The following is an 18,413-nucleotide window of genomic DNA, read 5'->3' as shown; positions in this document are numbered from 1 at the left end:
TCCCAAACCGCTGAAAACAGAGAAGAAGATGCTTGAGATGTCATTATTTCCTGAAAGGATCTCACAGCCTGCTTTTGTGGTGAGCAGGAGTGGCCTGGGCTGATCTCAGGAGGCAGCTGCTGCACTGTACTCCTCTCCCTCCTGTCTGGCTCTGAGCCCTGAGGCCACCCATACAGTCCAGCTTTCCAGGTCCTGCCAGCCGGCCCGCCGGCGGCAGGGACAGAGGATGGGGTGTCAGACTTCTGGACCTTGGTGTGGACTTGCTTGTTCCTGGTTGGGACTGGCAGCTTGGTGAGGGGATTCCTTCTCCTCTGCCTGGGTAACAGCAAGTCTGGTGAGATTGAATGAGTAGATTGGAAAGAGAAAAAAAAAGTCACAAAGATCCAGGCCTGGCAGATCACCTTTCAAAGGAAAGTTCTTTCATGTTTTTAAAGAAGTAAAACTGATGGATTTTCACATGCTCGGCCTGTTAGGGTTGGGAAGGATCACAAGATTTTGTGAGTGAGCCACATCCAAACTGGAAGGAGTAAAACCTAGTTTTTAAGTCTGCCCCCTTGAGGAAACCTAGCAACTGTGGGGAGTTCTTGCACTCTGACTCCCTCCCTCTGTGCATCTTAAAAATACAAAGGTCTATAAGGATAAAAAGGATTATTTCTTGTTCAAAAGCAAATTTTTAACCCAACTATCTTTTAGGGGCAGAGTATAATTTCAGCAGAAGAGTTTGTTTGATTTTTTTTTGTGTGTGTGTATTTATTATTGGAGTTCGATTTGCCAACACCCAGTGCTCATCCCGTCAAGTGCCCCCCTCAGTGCCCGTCACCCAGTCACCCCAACCCCCCGCCCACCTCCCTTTCCACCACCCCTTCTTCACTTCCCAGAGTTTGGAGTCTCATGTTCTGTCACTCTCTCTGATATTTCCCACTCATTTTTTCTCCTTTCCCCTATAATCTCTTTCACTATTTTTTTTTAGAAGAGTTTGTTTGAATTAAGATATTACCTTGTCAATCTTTTGATAAGATGCAAATACTTCTCCAGTTTATTACAGTATTTTCATCTGGTCCTTTGTGAATGGATCTGTGGCATCACTTCTTAAAGTAATTCATAGCTGATCTCCAGCTCTTGCAAAGGGAGGAAGCCCCACCTTATCCACTGGGGAACTGAAACTCTTCATAACATGTGGTTCTGCCTCTGTAGCCGTGGAGGCAGGATGCTGTGCTGGCACAGCAGGGGTCCCTTGTCCCTCGCCCCATCACTCTCCAGTGTGCCCCGATGTCCAGGGATGTTCATGTATGTCAGAACCAGGAAAGAGCCTGAGGCAGGAGTAAGAATACAGGATCTCTCTCTTTTTGCCAGGAGGACAGCATATACAAGAAAATTAAAATTCTTTTTAAAATTTAAATTAAAATTCATTTAAAGAACCCTCATTTTTAAGTATCTTACCTTCTCCTTTTGCCCTGCCTTAGATCTTGATTTTAATATTTTTTATATGATGGTCATGTTACCAGTGCTGAATAAAGTAGAAATAGGATTTTTTAAAAAAGGAGATCTTTTATCTTTTAGAGCTACACACTACAGTATCAACACTGATACTGTAATGATACCGTGTCTGGGATTCTTTAAAATAGTCTAACGCAGGCAAGGGGTAGTGAGTGCAAGTGTTGGATGAACTAAGACCCACCACACTTAAAGACACTTTAAAATGTTTAACTCTTTGACTCATAGAGAATATGAACTTCAAATTAGTTTTCTTTCAATGCAGTATCCAGGCATTTTGAAAATTTTTGCCAAAGAAAATAAATAAACTGAGCTTTTTATTTATTTACAGTTTGGATGACTTTCATAATTGGATTTCTAAAGCAATAAATTCTCGGGAAACTGATCGCCTCATCAATTCTGTAAGTTATTAAAATGCATCATGTGGTCTGGGTGGTTTTCTAGATTTGGAATTTATAATTCCCTATTTAATCTTTATTGTCTGGAATAATTAATCTTATTGTGGAAGGCCAGGTTGGTCATGTGTTCTGTATCCTTAATAAAGAACAAGCAGCCTTGTCTTCAGTTCTGGTGAAGGACACTGTCCCTTTCTCTTTCCTGATGAGGTTGGAACTTTGGGTTGCAATATATGCATGGTGTAGAGACATTTTTCACTCTGCACTCAGCACTAGTTGAATTAATCCAGTTAAGTAGAGGATGTCAAGATAAAAACAAAAGAGTAAGAGCCATCAATATGAAATCTACAGCTCTATGGCTTCCAATGGTGATAAAACGTATTACTTGTGTTAATAAATTCATCATGGATATATGTATGTCTGTTTATGGACATATTTGCTTGTATCCTTGCACCAGATGTACTTATGGACTGCAAGCTCAGCAGATGGCACAAAAATCAAATAATGTGCAAAACTAAACCTTTGAGTGGGATCTTTACAAAAGCCAATTAAAGGACTGTTCAGGACAGTGATTTGTAGTTCTCTATTAATTTCTCCCCTAAACCCAGAAAACTGAAATTTACTCATTAGCATTATCGACTGGTATATTTCTCTCCCCATTTTCCTGAAGGAGCTGGGGTCTCCAGGCCGGGCAGGCTCCATTGGTGGCGAGGCTCAACAAGAAGCATGGCATCCACCCAGCGCACTACCACGCCTCCGCTCTATAGACACATTTAGGGGGTATGTGTGGCTCTCTTGGTTCATTGAGGGCACAGGTAGTCTAGGTTTACATGTGTACACATGAACACGCTTTTAACTTAAGGAATTTTACATAGCTTTACTTTTAGTGTAGGCAGGACTTCTTTCTGTAAAAATAAATCAATGGCCTCTCCTTATTCGAAAACTGTCACAATAGTAGATATAAAGTTGCTAGAGAGGAGTCAAGGGACGAGTTCAGAACCAGTTTCCACTGGTGTGTAGATTCCACTGAGCTGAGGTCGTGTGGGCAGACAGCAGCTTGCGGGGCCTCCGTGTCCATCCGCACCCCTGTACCGTCAGTAGTTTGACAGATGAAGCGCCAGTGTGGGCCAGCCCTGGCCCCTCCCCACTGGAGCCCTCTAGGAAGCAGGTGCAGAGTCCTATGAGTTGTTATTTTAGAGTTCAGGTGGAAGACAGGGCCAGGACCCAACTCTGAAAATAAAGTATAAAACCACAGAGATGAAAATAAACGTCTAGGTGTTGGGCCTTCCATTTTTGCCCTCAGCGGGGCTTTTAAACTCCAGTGACAATTATAATTCTGTACCAGCCTCCCCAGAAGCCAAGGGCTCCTGGGGTGCGTATTTGAAGCCAGACAAGAATAATAACCATCGTTAATGATTTTTGAATTCTCACCCTGTGGAAGGCACTGTTCTCACTTGTAAGTTTATTCAGTGTCTTCATAATTCTATGAGGCATATACTTTTAATTTGCCTGTTGTACAGATGAAGAGACTGGGCCGCAGAGTAACTAGCCTGAGGTCACTCTGGGACAAAGTGGGATGGACAGCTGGGATTTGATGACAGGCCGTTGGGCTCCAGAGCCCCTACGGATAATTGCAGTGACACACTAAAGTCTTCATTCTTCAGTATCCTGCAGAATTAGTGTCAAACAGTAGCATATTCAGTCTCTTTCATCATATTTCTCTTTCTCCCCCCCCCCTTTTTTTCCCAAGAAACGGAGGTGGGTAGGGATGGCAGGAGAGAGTCTTAGGCAGGCTCCATGCTGCCAGTGGAGCCCCATGTGGGGCTCGATCCCACGACCCTGAGATCATGACCTGAGCCAAAATCAAGAGTCAGATGCATAACTGACTGAGCCACCCAGACACCCCATTCCTTTCTTTTTGATTCTCATTGCCACTTTTGGAGATTTGATGCTTGTAGGTAGAAAGGAACTAACATTTACCAAGTGCGTGAAGTGTGCCCAAGGCTGGTTGGGCACTATGATAGATAATCTGTTCCTCAGTGGTCCCAGGGGTCTCCGTGGGTATGTCTGATTGTTTTACAGAGAAGCACACTGAGGTCACTGATGAGAGTTCTTCCCTAATAGGATCTGAGGGTCCATGATATGAGCCCTCAGCTCTTATGAATTTGTGCCTTCTACTCTAGTTATAAAGAACTATAACCCAAGACATCTAAGTAATTAGCACAGAACTGAGTGATGGGAAGTGTTTTGCTTTGTTTTCAAGTTAAACAGTTTATGTCAGTGTAAATTTCTCTTAATAAATCATGTTAGAGGGGCCCCTGGGTGGCTCTGTTGGGTGAATGTCTGACTCTTGATCTTCGCTCAAGTCTTGATCTCCGGGTGGTGAGTTCAAGCCCTACATGGGGCTCCTCATTGGGTTGGGGGGCCTACTTAAACAAAAAGAAATCATGTTGGAAATGTTGGCAACAGCAGGGCTTTGTGTAGGGCCCTGATTGTAGTGATTAGAGACGATCGTTTCCTGCTCTGTAAGTGACTGCTCTTGTGAGTGTAAGTGGGCCATTCCTCATCACATGTGCAAGTCCTGGAAGTGTGCTTTTTGCTATTTTACAGGCTAGCGCTCATCCTCATGGTCTTCGTAAATTATGGAGGAGGAAAATATTGGTACTTCAAACACTCAAGTTGGAATGGTAAGAGGTTTCCTAAAAACTATGGCTTGTGTAGGACCCCTCAGAGACGTGTGGACAGGAGAGCCTCTCAGCATCCCCTCAGGAGCTCTGAGATGAGGCCCCCGGCCTCCTTGGAGCGCTGAGTTCCTGTCCCCACAGAATGACCTCTACTAACCCTTTTGTTATGTTCTTGTTTTCATGTGCTGTGGCCTTGTAATGCTTCACTGTGATAACACATAGTAGATGCCCAGGTCTCTGCTGTGGGACTGTGGGACTCTGCAGAAGCTGTTAGGAATTTAGTTGTAAGTGACTCTTGCCATATTCTAGATATGCCTTTTATTACAGCCACTTGGGGCTTCTGCCTTCTGAGACTCATGGTCCTCCTTGGGGTGCCATTGAGCTCAGGTTGGTCTGAGTGGTGCTGAATCGTGGCCGTGAATCTGGCTCAGTAGTTGGTATAGGAATGGGGTTTGAATCATGCTGCTTGAAGACAACAGACTTGTCCACAGACTTCTACTTTGGCTCTCCCGTGCCCAGTTACATTCTTAGGAAAGGCCCCAGGCCTACCGACTGGTTGCAGAGTCCCCAGAGAGTTTTCAGAGAACTCTGTGTGAGTTAACTTTCCATATATATCAGTATATAATGGAGCCATTCTAGATTTAGGAAGTGTTTGTATTCTATCGTTGTTTACCTGACTCTTGTGTCTGTGTTATTCTCCAGGACTGACGGTGGCTGACCTTGTATTCCCATGGTGAGTTGCACTCTACCACCAGTATTGCCCTACAATCATCCATGGTTTTTTTTTTAGCTGCTGCTGGAGCCTTTCTCCAAGACCATCCTTGACTTCTGAGCCACAGGCCTGTGTTGCTGACAGGTCTCTCACATTATGAGCTCCTTCTAAAAATTGTGATACTGCATAGTTCTTATACTTGGTATGGGACTTATCTAAGACCTGAGTATAAAAGATAAGTGATTGCACAGAGAACGTTTTGTTCATTTGTAGATATGGGATACAAGGTCCTGGGATCTTGTAGGAAATCATAAATTCGGAATATGTAGTTAAATCCCACTAATGCTGAAAATAAGTATAAAAGTCATTTCCTAAAAGAAATGTAGTGTATTGGCATCAGGAAATTCCGATAAGTATGTAACAGGGTAATACACTAAAATTTAATGTAACAGAGGAGCAAACCACTCTGTCTCTGATCATCTGTGGGTTGTTCACCTTGTTACAGGACCCCAACTTCCTCTGCAGTGTGGACCTTTTGTCTTTGCTGATGATGTGTTGAGTGACTTTGTCCCATCTTCAGGAGGTAGCATTAAGCTAATGGGTGTCATCCTTGCGCAGGGGCCATGCTAATCTTCTCTGTATCATTCCAGTTTTAGTATATGTACTGCTGAAGCGAGCACAGCACTAGCTATAGGTTTACTTCCCTGGTTCCTTGTGTTTCATCACTAGTATGAACTCAGGGTTTCTTGCAGGAGAGCTGGGGTTCTTTTTTGAGATGGTTTGGGTAGGAGGAAGTTTTATATGCCTGAAGACCTAGTAATTATGTATGTACATTCTTTTTGAAAAAAATGATTTTATTTATTTGACAGAACACAAGCAGAATGAGTGGCAGGCAGAGGGAGAAGCAGGCTCCCCACAGAGCAGGGAGCCCCACGTGGGGCTCAATCCCAGGACCCTGGGATTATAACCTGAGCCAGAGGCAGATGCTTAACTAACTGAGCCAGCTAGGCATCCCATTCATGTACATTCTCTAGGAGGTTCCCTACAGGAAATGCGTTCCCGTTTTTGTTACTGGACACTTTTATCCAATTAGATGACCCCAAGAAAGGAAGCCAGGGGACACCAAGTAATGCAGCAAGAGCAAACTCTCATCTCTGATAACCTCACGCTCAATAACTGGAAAGATTGCTATTCTGACTTTTTTTTTTTAAGAGTTAATTTAGTGTAGTAAAAGCAAAGGAAAGAGGTGTGTGGTTCAGAAAAAATCAGAAAAAGAAATAAAGCTTTCATTTTTCTTTCTGGAGAAAGAGTGAATTTAGAAATGGTTGACATCTGTTTGTTTCTCAAGGACTTTGAGGACGTGCTCATGAATGTCCTGTTGTTTTGATTGTAGCATCTTTATCATTGTTTCACTTTGATAATGAATGGGGAGACTTGTCCTTGGAAATTTTGCTCAGCCCTGAAGAATTTGCCTTCTAGGATGGGACTTGAAGTTGCACAAACCTTAGAGTCCACCAGCGCTACATTCTGATTCTTCCTCCGGTGTTATTTCACTAATTGGCTATATTAGAAAATCATGTGTTGCTTCTTTCATGTAGTAGATTATAAAATATTGATGATACACAGACAAAACGCCACCCTAGAAATGGCCACCTCTTAATAGCTGTCATTTTTTTAGGTTTGTATTTATTATGGGATCTTCGATTTTTCTGTCGATGACTTCCATGCTGCAGCGAGGATGTTCAAAATTCAGATTGCTGGGGAAAATTGCATGGAGGAGTTTCCTGTTATTCTGTATAGGCGTGGTCATTGTGAATCCCAATTATTGCCTTGGCCCCTGTGAGTATTTTTTCCCCTCTGTGAGTGTATATTCTGGTTGAAATATGGAAGCTACATGTCATAATTTAAAAGAAATATTATGTCTCCATCACAGGTGCCTGCAAAAAGAACAGATATTAGAAAAGCATACACATGTTTGTATAACTTGGGGCATTATTACTACTATCTTGGGACTTCAGACCTGGGAGGGGCTTCTAAGACCACTCAGACCCTCCTGCTGTTCAAAGGAAGACTGAGTCCTGGAGAGATGAAGTGCTTTCTGTGGCTCTTCTAAGTGTAAGGGACAGAGAAGGGCCAGATCAGGTCACCTGGTTCTCGGCCCTGCCCCCTGCCACTTTGTATTCATCCACTTGCATAATAAGGTGATTGTATGATAGTTCAGGAATCAATCCACCTTTGTCAGCACCTGTATGCCCACTGGCTTGCGGGCAAGGAGTATCTTCATTGTTGTTTTTGTGGTGTGAGCAGGACAGGGAGGCCAAGGGAAGGACACACACCCGTGCCTGGGACCTGCATTGGAGTCAAGGAAGGCGGTAGTTGCTGTACTTGAGGGGCTTCCAGTGTCATTAGCAAAACAGGACACAATTATCTGGACAAGAGCCACAGGGTTCCCTCAGACAAGCTGACTGAGAGTCAGCATCAGGAGGAGGTACAGGTCACCTTCCAGATGGCATCATGAGGAAAGGTGTCACATAGGGTTGATTGATGGATCTCCAAAAAGTGGGCCTCTACTCCCAGGAGAATACACCATAGGGTTCATCACATGGTCACACTCTTCCGGGGGTGGTCATGCAGCCTGTAGGACTGGGAGAGTCCGTTGGTGGCCTGTGCTAGCTCTGCAGGTTGGTGGTAGATTGAGAGCTGATTGAAATTGTACCCAGAAAGACAAAGGGCTGGGCGGGAGCCTCAGGGCCCAGGCAGCCCTCGCTTTGCCTCACACCTAGGGGACCCGTGTTCTTACCTCTGTGTCCCAGGCCAATTACTGTTGTGGGTTTGAGGCAAGTCCTATATGTGTCTCTATCTCCAAGAGCAGAGAAAGCCTACTTAAGGGCAGGAGAGGTTTGTTCCCCCACCCTTCCCCCACCGAGAGAACAGTAACGTTGTCTTGGGCAGGAGGAGGGATGCTGGCTAACGCTTCACCTAACCTGTGCCTTCTGCAGTGTCTTGGGATAAAGTGCGGATCCCTGGTGTGCTCCAGAGGCTGGGGGTCACCTACTTTGTGGTTGCTGTGTTAGAGCTCATCTTTGCCAAACCTGTGCCCGAAAGTTGTGCCTCGGTGAGAAATCCTGCTCTTAAACACGGGAGTGGGGGAGGTGGGGAGGGGGGGTCACTGTATGTTGTTTTTTTTTAAAGATTTTATTTATTTATTCATGAGAGACAAAGAGAGAGGCAGAGACACAGGCAGAGGGAGAAGCAGGCTTCAAGCTGGGAGCCCGATGTGGGACTCAATCCCAAAACTCCGGCATCATAACCTCAGCCAAAGGCAAATGCTCAACCACTGAGCCCCCTTGGTGCCCTGACTCTGGGTTTTCTTGAAGTGAAGTGAGACTAGACCTGAACATGGGCTTGGTCAGTCACGTGAGACCCACGGTCCGTGGAGGCTCATCCAGGGCCTCCACGATGGAATGAGGGGGCTGGGTGGGACACCAAGCACTAGGTGGGTTCTACTTCTTTCAATCAGGACAGCTCCAAAATATAAATTTTGTTTTCCTTTCTTAAAAATGTATTTTTAAAATTGCCTTTTCAACGACAGCTTTATAAAGATGTATTTCACATACCATAAAACTCACAAGCTGGAAGCCTGCCATTCAGTGACAGTTTATTCACAGAGTTGTGCAGTCATCACCACTACCTAACTCTAGAACATTTTCGTCACCCCACAGGAGACCCTATACTCCTCACCAGCCACTTACTATTGCCCATTAACCCCCAGCACCAGGCAACCCCCTCATCTACTATCTTTGTAGATTTCCCTGTTTGGGACATTTCGTATAAATGGAATGATACAGTATGTGTCCCTTTTTCTTAGTTTCTTTCACTTAGCATATTTTTCAAGGTTCATCTGTGTTGTGCCATGTATTGGTGCTTCATCCCTTTTTACTGCTGAATAATACACTCCATTTTATGACTGCCATTTTTTTTGGATACATTCATCAGTTGATGGGCATTTGACTTATTTCCATTCTTTGGGTGGTATGAATAAAGATTCTATGTATATTTGTGCACAAGATTTTGTGTGAACATCTGTTTTTAATTCCCATGGGTATCAGAGTAGAATTGTCCAGTAATTTCTTTTTAACTAATGTTTTACTATGATATTTCATGGAGAGGGGCAGCTAGACCTCATAATACATATAAAACAAAACAAGCATCTGTTTTTGTATTAGTATCATAAATCACCAGGAATTTCCCAAATACATTTACTGCCTGTTTTTTCTTCTTCTGCTCACATGCAGTTCGTACATGTTTTTTTTTAATAACCTCACTCAGGAGAGAAGATGCTTTTCCCTTCGAGACATCATCCTCAGCTGGCCCCAGTGGCTCTTCATTCTGCTGCTGGAAAGCATCTGGCTGGGCTTGACATTCTTCTTGCCTGTTCCTGGATGTCCGACGTAAGTGAGCCCATGTAGGTAATCCACATTTGCCAAGTCCGAGCTTCTGGGGTGATAGCTTGCAAGTTTCCTGAGTGAGAGGAATTCTCTTTCATTTTGTCTTCTCCTTGGAGGCATAGTGTGTATTGGGAGAGGAGCTTGCTTTACGTCCAGAGGAATGTCTCCGTGAGGCTTTTTCAGGGTCTGTGTGCAGGGCAGCTGGGCTGCTCACCTTCACATGTGGGTAGCAGTTAAGTCAAAAGGGCATCGGTGAAGAGTGCATAGCACCCCGGTGTCTCTGTGTGTGAGACACCTTGTTGGGCTGCAGCAATTGCCAGTGTAACCCTTAGTCCCACTGAAGTCTTATGAAGTACGTATTTTCACTTTTCCAGTGGTTATCTTGGCCCTGGCGGCATTGGAGATTTGGGGAAGTATCCAAATTGCACTGGAGGAGCTGCTGGCTACATTGACCGCCTGCTGCTGGGAGATGACCACATTTACCAGCATCCTTCTTCGGCCGTGAGTGAGCCTAGCTTGTACTTACAACAGGGCACTTGGGAGCTATGACGTGAAGGAAAACAGAAGGGGCTGGCTAAATGGAAACTCTGTCCATTTAACAAATTATGACAAGAACTAGTTTTTTTTTTTTAGAAGTTGGCTGATTTAGGAAATTTAATGTTTAGTATGGGGCTGTGTGTATCCATTACTTTGAATTTGAAAGTGCAGATGCACGGAATCAAGCTGTGGCAGCATGCTGTCCTCTGGCTCACGTCAGACTTCCTGGCAGCAAACTCTGAGGCTGAGACTGTGCAGGAAGCTTATCCAGCCGTCCTTTGGGGATCAGCAGATGCTGATCCTGGGGATCCAAGGAAGCAGCAACAGGCAGAAGGGGTAGTTGGACTGCTTGGTAGTCACAAAGGGCCTCACCTAATCCCCTGGGGAGCTGGACTGGTGTGTTGGAGTGAGGGGGTTGACCATTGGATGCAGGCTACCCCCAGCAGGGAAGTGTGACTCCTTCAGTCAAGGACCCATCCAGAAAAGGGACTTGGCTGAGAGCTTCTGGCCGTTGGTGCTTCTACATGTTTGGGGGATGAAGGCTTTAGTCTGGAGAGGGTGGGGGTGGGGGGCAATATCTGGGTGTTGTGCTGTGGCATCCACTATGCTCTGTGTTTCCAAATTTCTGCAGTTTCGACAATCACATTTGTTTTATAATTAGATAATAACAGAACTTTACATGTGATTCACCATAAAAGAAGTTAGGAAGGGGCATCTTTCTGATGTTACAATAGGGTTGACCAGAGGGAATAAACCTGACAATTATGATGGTATTATGCGCAGTGTTGGAAACAGTCAGGGATGCATCCTGTGCCCAGGTCCCCAAGGTTGAAGTGGCTGCTCTGGACCATGGCTCATCTCTGGGCTCTGTGCTCCCTTTTGCGATCACACCCCCACACTTTGTTGATCAGAAGTATTCTGTCTGTAATCCCAGCAAGTTGGCTGTGAATTTCTGCGGCAAAAACAAAACACATTGAATTCTGGAGTGTATTCAGATTTGTATTTGATCTCTCAAGTTGTTTGTGTGCATTTTACGGTCAGTGAGTCTTGCCACCTTTTTCTGTTTTGTTTAGGTGCTTTATCACACCAAGGTGCCCTACGATCCAGAGGGAATTTTAGGGACCATCAGCTCCATTGTGATGGCATTTTTAGGAATTCAGGTATTCGTTCATTTCATTAGGGTACATTTTTCTGACAGTTCGTGATTATTGATTCAACACTAATTCAAAAACTATTTAATTAAAACAAGTAACTGGAAACATATCTTCTATGGTCTAATAAGTTCTGTTTATATGTGACAGATTGTTAAAACTAGAAGTTAAAATGTGGCACAATGAAATAATTCCTCTATATAAGGTATAATTCCTGTGTCCCCCCCCGCCCCCCCATCATTTATGTTTTATCTTAGCAGCGGAGGCACAGAGTTTCTGGGTAGAAGGTCTCCCTCAGAAGTGTGCAGAATGTTTGGTGTTGGCAGTGTGGGGAAGCCCCTGTGTCACTTGTCACATTTTGTGTACACTCTGTATGGTTTCAGCTTATGCATATTTTATGCCAGAACCAATACAGGTTGTTCTTGGTTTATCTCACATGCAAAGTTTGTTAAAATTCTGAACAGTCTAGATTTTTTTCACCCTTAAATTCTCCTTATTGGCGTTTGAAACTATTATTTGAGCAGAGAGAGCTAACTGGGGGAGGGCAAAGCATGTAAAGCAGCACTAATGGGATGCTCTGTGGTGATGAAAATATTCGTGTCCATATGGCTGTTGAGTACTTGAAATGTGGCTGGTATCACTGAAGAACTGAATTTTGAATTTCATTTTAATTAATTCAAATTTAATTTCAAATAGTCTCCTGTGGCTACTGGCTGCCATATTGGATAGTGCAGGTCTTCATGTTTTGATGATTTCATGTTTAGTAATACTGCTCTGTACTCACCTCTGTAGCACTTTATAGTTCACTGTGGGTGCTTTCATTCATTTCATTTCATTCATATGTTCATTTAACCCCTGCATCTGCAGGGGTGAATCTGCGCCTCAGGAGCAGCCTAGGGTAGGGTTAAGAGCGTGGACCTGGTGCCACAGTGGGTTTGAACGCTGCCCTACCACTCTGTAGTCAGGTAGACTCAGGCATGTTCACCCTCTGTGCTCCAGCAGCACCTACTTCATGAAGGTGTTGAAAGGACTGAGGAAATTAATTCATGTAAAATTCTAAGAACTGGCACCTAGAGAGCATTCATGAATTTTAACTTTAATTACAAATTATTATGAACATTTTCTTATCCCTTGCTATTTTCAGAAATCAAGTCCTAATTTCAGGGGATATTTAGTCAAAGTCCAGACTGTACTGTTTCTAAAGCATTTCTCTGCCTTTATGCCCACCTGCCCCTGTCCCTCTGTACTGCAGGCCAGTCTGAGCTGGTTCCTTGTTACTGGTTTTTGGGGGTGGGGGAGACAGGACTTTGATCAGCTCCGCATCACATACGGGAGAAAAAAGCCCTGCCTCCCTAATGAGACTCGCAAGCCTACCTGCCTTCCACCTTCCTGCAACTTCCCAGCCCCCTGGCCTTTCTCCGTTACCCACAGTGGTTCAGGGCCGCAGGTTCTTTCACCGTTTGATGAGCTCCTGTGCGGCTGTTCCGGCCCACACGTGCTTCCTGCTCTGCACATGTAGCCTCAGCTGCACAGCATTTCCTCTCTGGCATCTCTCTCATCCTCCAGACAGTGATCCCTCCCCCTGCAGAGCTTCGGTGCCCAGTCAAGGGCAGAGTGACATCCCTTCCTGTTCTCCGTGATCCCCACTGCTAGCAGCGTGCCTGGCAGATGAGTCTGTGTGTTGAGTGATTAGGACGCTGGATGAACATGAAACACGATGGTATCTCAAGGAGTTTGCTAGGTCACCTGTGTTTTCTTCTCCAGGCAGGAAAAATACTCTTGTATTACAAGGATCAGACCAAAGACATTCTGATCAGATTCACTGCCTGGTGCTGTTTTCTGGTAAGTAGCTGACATTGCTCACTACAGTCCTGTCCATACATGTTTCAAAGAACTGGAATGTTCAGCCCTGGAGAGCAGCTGTCCCCACATCACAGGAGTTGCATTCTTCTCTAGAACAGCAGAGAGGAACACATCTTTACACCTGAACTCTCAGGTTTACTTTCTTAGGCAAATGTCTTTATAAATGAGAGTGTTTGCTGTGGAACAGCCAACAGGAGTCTTGTGAAGAAATAGTTTGGTCCCGGTCGGAGCCAGGCCGGGAAGAGCAGGGCAGCGGCTGCCAGAGGTCGGCTCCCAGATCTCCAGGTGACGGAGAGTTGAAAGTCGGGTTGTTCATTTTATCTCTCATGCTTCCTTTTATAATTTAGTTATTAGTTTACCGTCAACTCAGAACAATGCTTTAGAGATTTTGGTTTTGAGAATATTTTTAGCTATGCATCCTGAAAATAGTTTTCTAGTTAAAAGAATAAAATAGAAGACATAATTTGCAACCCTTACTAAGTAATGAAGTAACATATTTTCCAGTTTTGAAACACAGTCGTTTTTTGAGATAACATAAAAAAACTAACATCTTTCTCCCCTATTGCAGGGGCTTATTTCTGTTGCTTTGACGAAAATTTCTGAAAATGAAGGCTTTATTCCAATAAACAAAAATCTGTGGTAGGTATAGAAAACAATGTCATTTTAATGCTGGGCTGATCTTGCTGATGCTGGATGTGCTCCACACGAGCCCTGAAACACCTCATTTGCCTTGTAGGTCCATTTCATATGTCACCACACTGAGCTCCTTTGCCTTCTTCATCCTGCTTATCCTGTACCCCATTGTGGATGTGAAAGGACTGTGGACGGGAACCCCATTCTTCTACCCAGGTAAACCTCTAAGCCTGGAGTCGATGGTGGTGACCAAGTGGGCCAGCCCAGAGACAGCTGAGCAGGCCTAGTACTGCGACCTCGGGCCATGCCCTGGTGGCAGGTTTCTAAGATGCCGGCTGAGGGAGAAAGCAGCTGGAACCACGCTGTCCCAGGCCACGTGCAGGACATGCCTGGCCTCTTCCAAAACAGTGCACCCATTTTATCTTTTAGATTGTGAGGTCACAACTAAGCTCTACTTTTTTCTTTAGGCAATCTTGAGTTGTGGAGCATCAGGAACAATCCAGGGCCTGGTATCTAGCCATATGGGGCCATGTCTTCTTTCTGAATATAAATGTCTGAATATAAATGTATAAACTGCCTTATAGATTATGTATAAGAAATATCAAGAGACAGTACCAAGAGATCAGTGGAATGGTTTCAGCACAATTCTACCCAAAGACTGAGAGATAGACCTAATCCCTGGTCTTTTTTTTTTTTTTTTTTTTTTTAAGATTTATGTATTTATTTTAGAGAAGGAAAGAGCATACGTGCACAGGGTTGGGAGGGGCAGAGGGAGAGGGAGAGAGTCTCAAGTAGAGTCCATGCTAAGCGCAGATCCTGCCGCAGGGCTCAGTCCTGGGACCCCGAGATCATGACCTTGGTTGAAACCGAGAGTCAAACACTTAACTGACTGAGCCACCCCGGTGCCCCAGACCTTATTTCCATGACTCACTTCAACCCTACGATTCTAATGACAGTTACATTTTCTGACCTCAAGTTTTCAATGTAAAAAATATAAGTTCATGGTTTTGACAACTCTTGCAGATTTAGTATTCAAGAATTACATTGTTACAGATATTATCTAATTTTTGTTCTAGCTTGCACTTAAGTATTTAAGATATGCATTACTAATTTTTGGCAGTAGCCAATAATATAAATGTGTGCTTTATTTTTTTTTCATTGAACTAAAATCAAATTTCACGAACTAAATAGATGATCAGATGTGACTCAGGAAAATATTATTTTCTGTATCTCTCCTCCAGGAATGAATTCCATTCTGGTGTATGTTGGCCACGAGGTGTTTGAGAACTATTTCCCCTTTCAGTGGAAGCTGGAGGACAACCAGTCCCACAAGGAGCATCTAACTCAGAACATAGTCGCCACTGCTCTTTGGGTGCTCATTGCCTACATTCTCTATAAAAAGAAGGTTTTTTGGAAAATCTGACAGTTCCAACTGGGTCTGGGGGGAGTATGGAAGCAGCCTTTATTAAAGGGAACCATTACTTATAAAACTGCTGGGATTTGTCTTTCCAGATGATTGGGGAAGATGCTGATGTGCTCTGGCTGGTTTACTGGGACATGGCTGTTCATCAGAACTCTGTATATTTAAGACTTGTATGTTTGGAATATAATTGTCTTTTTTCTCCATCTTCTATGTAAATGGATGTATTTAGAACTTCATTTTAAGGATTTCTCATTTAACTTTTCAAAAGGAAATTGCCAGGGTCATTTTGCTTCTGTGACGGATAAAACAAAGTCTACTTTTTATTGATGTTTTCCTGCAGTCGTGCACACGTGCCAGCCAGGAACACCATCATTTCTACTGCGGCTGACTATGAGACTTATGAACGTGATGTGTAGTACTACAGCCCCGTATTTTTTGGTTAAGTGCAGTTTAATACTTCAAGAAAAAGTAATTTCCTTTTCAGATCTGCAGGGCGTTGGTGGGTCCAGAAAATGCCTTTCTAGTAGGTGTTCCCTCCTTTTTCCTCGCTTGAAAAAGACAGTAAAATACAGGTGTGCTGTTCCCAGCCACTCCTGCTCATAGTTGTGATACTTACATACCTATTTGCTTCTTTGTCCACCCGCTTGTCTGTTGTTCTCACTGTGTGCTGGCATGCTGGATGGCAGCTGGCACCCAGGGCTGTCCTGTGGCAGAGAGGAAAGCACACTGTCCTCTCTGTGGTGCCAGCTCTGCCATTCTGGCCATGTGAGATGCCAGCAGGTCCCTTGGCCTCCCTGGGCTTTGGTTCCCTCATCTGGGAAGTGTGGGAGACCGTGATGTTCCTTCTAGCTCTTAGGCTCCCTGAAGTGGGATACATGAGTGACTTTTCTGAAATCCGGAAGATAATTTTATTACAGAAAACTCTTCAGGATAAATGATAACGAAAAGGTTAAAAAAAACTCTCATTGGAGTTAAATCTTTTTGGAACGACCCTCCACAGTGGAGGCGCCTTTCCTGTGTGGGATCCCAAAACCGAAGAGTTTCCTAGGAATGAAGTCAGGAGAACACGCGAGGAGAAACTGCACTTTTCATATGATGCATCATCATGCTTATGAATTTTCTGTGAGAATTCCATGCGGAAGAAAGTCGCTCTCCACCCTCCTGTGGTGATGCATGGCCACCTCCACAATGCTGCTGCTGTCACCATAGCACGGACGAGCTGGCCTGTGCCTGCTCCGAACTGCCCGCTGGACTCCTGCCTTCCCGCCCTCCTTCCCTGGTCAGACCCTTCCCGTGGGGCTGCCCAGGCCCGTGAAGGCCTCCTGTGCCTCCAGCCGCCCCCAGCCGCCCGCCAGGTGCTGCCCTGGCAGGGCCCACACCTTGGCTTCTGACTCTGCCTGGGGCCTCCTGGTTTAATATTCTCCTGTGTACACCTGACCTTTGGAGCCCCTGCTTCTGAGGCACCTTCTTTGACCTCACGTTCTCCTCCCAAAGCCCTGTGTTCTTCCCCTGGTGACGCCGTGCTGGGGTCAGCCTGCTGTGACAGGTTCTGTGTCCACGCCTCATTCCACGCACTAGCCATGGGCTGGCCACGGGCAAGGATTATGCCTCTTCACCTGTACGTTACTCACCGTGCAAACCTAGAGCCTCGTACTCGGCAGGCGCTAAATAAATGCATAGCAGAGCGAAGCAGTGGTGGCTTCTGTTTTCAGTACTGAAGTGCTGATGAGATGAGTATGTCCAGAGCACTCCACGGAGACGTCCCTGTCGCTAACATGTGCGGGCCACGCAGCACGGAGACTGCCGCCACCCTCCCCTTGCAGGGAGTGCTCGAGTGGTGGCGCCGTGTCATCCCCTGAGTTGGGCGTCCCTGGAGGAGTTATCCAGAAGCATTTCTTGACCTGGGAAGTAAATGTGTATATCAGGTAGGTAGGGTGTACTGAACCCTAGGGACCAGGGCATCCTGATTCAGCTGCATTTTAAGGAAAACGTGGCTTGTGTAAGAAGGCCCAAGGTGGGCTGACCGCCATGCACAGGGACTGTGGTACCCCCCCAGAAGGAGAGGCACCCCCTCTGTGCATCTCATGACTTAATGAGACTGATCACCCTCCCAGGAACCTCTTGGCAGCCTTCATCATGTGTCTCATGAGTGACAAGCCTCTTGTCCGACTCATGAAACCAGCAGTGATGGGCCCTGAGGCTACACAGAGGGCCTGCTTCTGGAGGGGACCAGTGTGCCCAACTGAGTGTCCCAGGCTGGAGAGGGGTTCCTAGAGTGACCAGGCCCAAAGGACTGTTCTATAGTGGGGATGTAATGGTTGCACGTTTATTTTTTGTGCTTATATCATTCATTCCTATTTATAATTATGTGAATAAATTGTTGCTCTGACACTTTTTTTTACTCAGGCGACTATAAAACAATCACTGGGTGTCAGCGTAATTGAAATTGCAACATAATAGTTTTTATGTTTCCTTTAATGTGATTCTATTTTCCAAATAAATGGGGAGACAGGTGGACTTTTGAGGAAGTTCCATCAAACTGCTTTTCAGATAGGGATCTCTGTCAGCTGTAGACCCTGACTGGGGGTTGCTCTTTAAAAAACAGTAAGCAACACACGGTAGGATCCATGACACTATTAAGGCTTGAGATTTTTTTTTTTTAAGATTTTATTTATTTATGAGAGACACAGAGAGAGGCAGAGACACCGGTAGAGGGAGAAGCAGGCTCCCTGATGTGCATGCAGGGGGCCTGATGTGAGACTTGATCCCAGGACCCCGGGATCACACCCTGGGCTGAAGGCAGGCACTAAACAGCCGAGTCACCCAGGCCAGGGATCCCTAGTGTTCAAGATTTTTAACACTCCTTTTGTTTGAACTTTGAACTGATGTGGGAAAACGCATTGCAGTGTTTGTCTTGTTGCCTACTTGTATAATCTGTTTTCACCAGGGTGTACTGAGCCAACATTTTTCTCTTGGTAAACAGTATTTGTTGGGCTTTAGGTTGAAAACATTGTGTTTTCATGCTACATACATTGCCAGAGTTGCTGGTAATGCTAGATGTTTGCCTTAAGTC

At 44.9% G+C, this 18,413-nt stretch overlaps 1 protein-coding gene and 1 non-coding gene across 2 annotated transcripts in view; one reads left to right on the top strand and one right to left on the bottom strand.

Moving 5' to 3' along the window:
* HGSNAT (heparan-alpha-glucosaminide N-acetyltransferase) overlaps window positions 1–17,029 on the top strand; it is a 42,905-nt gene extending 25,876 nt beyond the window's left edge. The window contains exons 6-18 of the mRNA XM_072763375.1: window positions 1,826–1,895; window positions 2,560–2,669; window positions 4,500–4,576; window positions 5,276–5,306; window positions 6,964–7,124; window positions 8,285–8,400; window positions 9,615–9,736; window positions 10,108–10,234; window positions 11,344–11,430; window positions 13,186–13,263; window positions 13,853–13,923; window positions 14,021–14,133; window positions 15,159–17,029. Coding sequence (XP_072619476.1) covers window positions 1,826–1,895; window positions 2,560–2,669; window positions 4,500–4,576; window positions 5,276–5,306; window positions 6,964–7,124; window positions 8,285–8,400; window positions 9,615–9,736; window positions 10,108–10,234; window positions 11,344–11,430; window positions 13,186–13,263; window positions 13,853–13,923; window positions 14,021–14,133; window positions 15,159–15,340 — 1,345 coding nt within the window. The 3' untranslated portion in view covers window positions 15,341–17,029. The remainder of the gene's footprint in view (window positions 1–1,825; window positions 1,896–2,559; window positions 2,670–4,499; window positions 4,577–5,275; window positions 5,307–6,963; window positions 7,125–8,284; window positions 8,401–9,614; window positions 9,737–10,107; window positions 10,235–11,343; window positions 11,431–13,185; window positions 13,264–13,852; window positions 13,924–14,020; window positions 14,134–15,158) is intronic.
* Window positions 5,858–5,965, bottom strand: LOC112916341 (U6 spliceosomal RNA). Its single transcript, XR_003234286.2, has one exon. It is a non-coding gene; the product is annotated as a U6 spliceosomal RNA (small nuclear RNA).
* Window positions 17,030–18,413: the final 1,384 nt, after the last annotated feature.

Source organism: Vulpes vulpes, chromosome 7, assembly GCF_048418805.1.
Source record: "Vulpes vulpes isolate BD-2025 chromosome 7, VulVul3, whole genome shotgun sequence".
Taxonomy (NCBI): domain Eukaryota; kingdom Metazoa; phylum Chordata; class Mammalia; order Carnivora; family Canidae; genus Vulpes; species Vulpes vulpes.
Note: the sequence above shows the minus strand (reverse complement) of the source record. Positions and strands in the feature narration are given on the sequence as shown.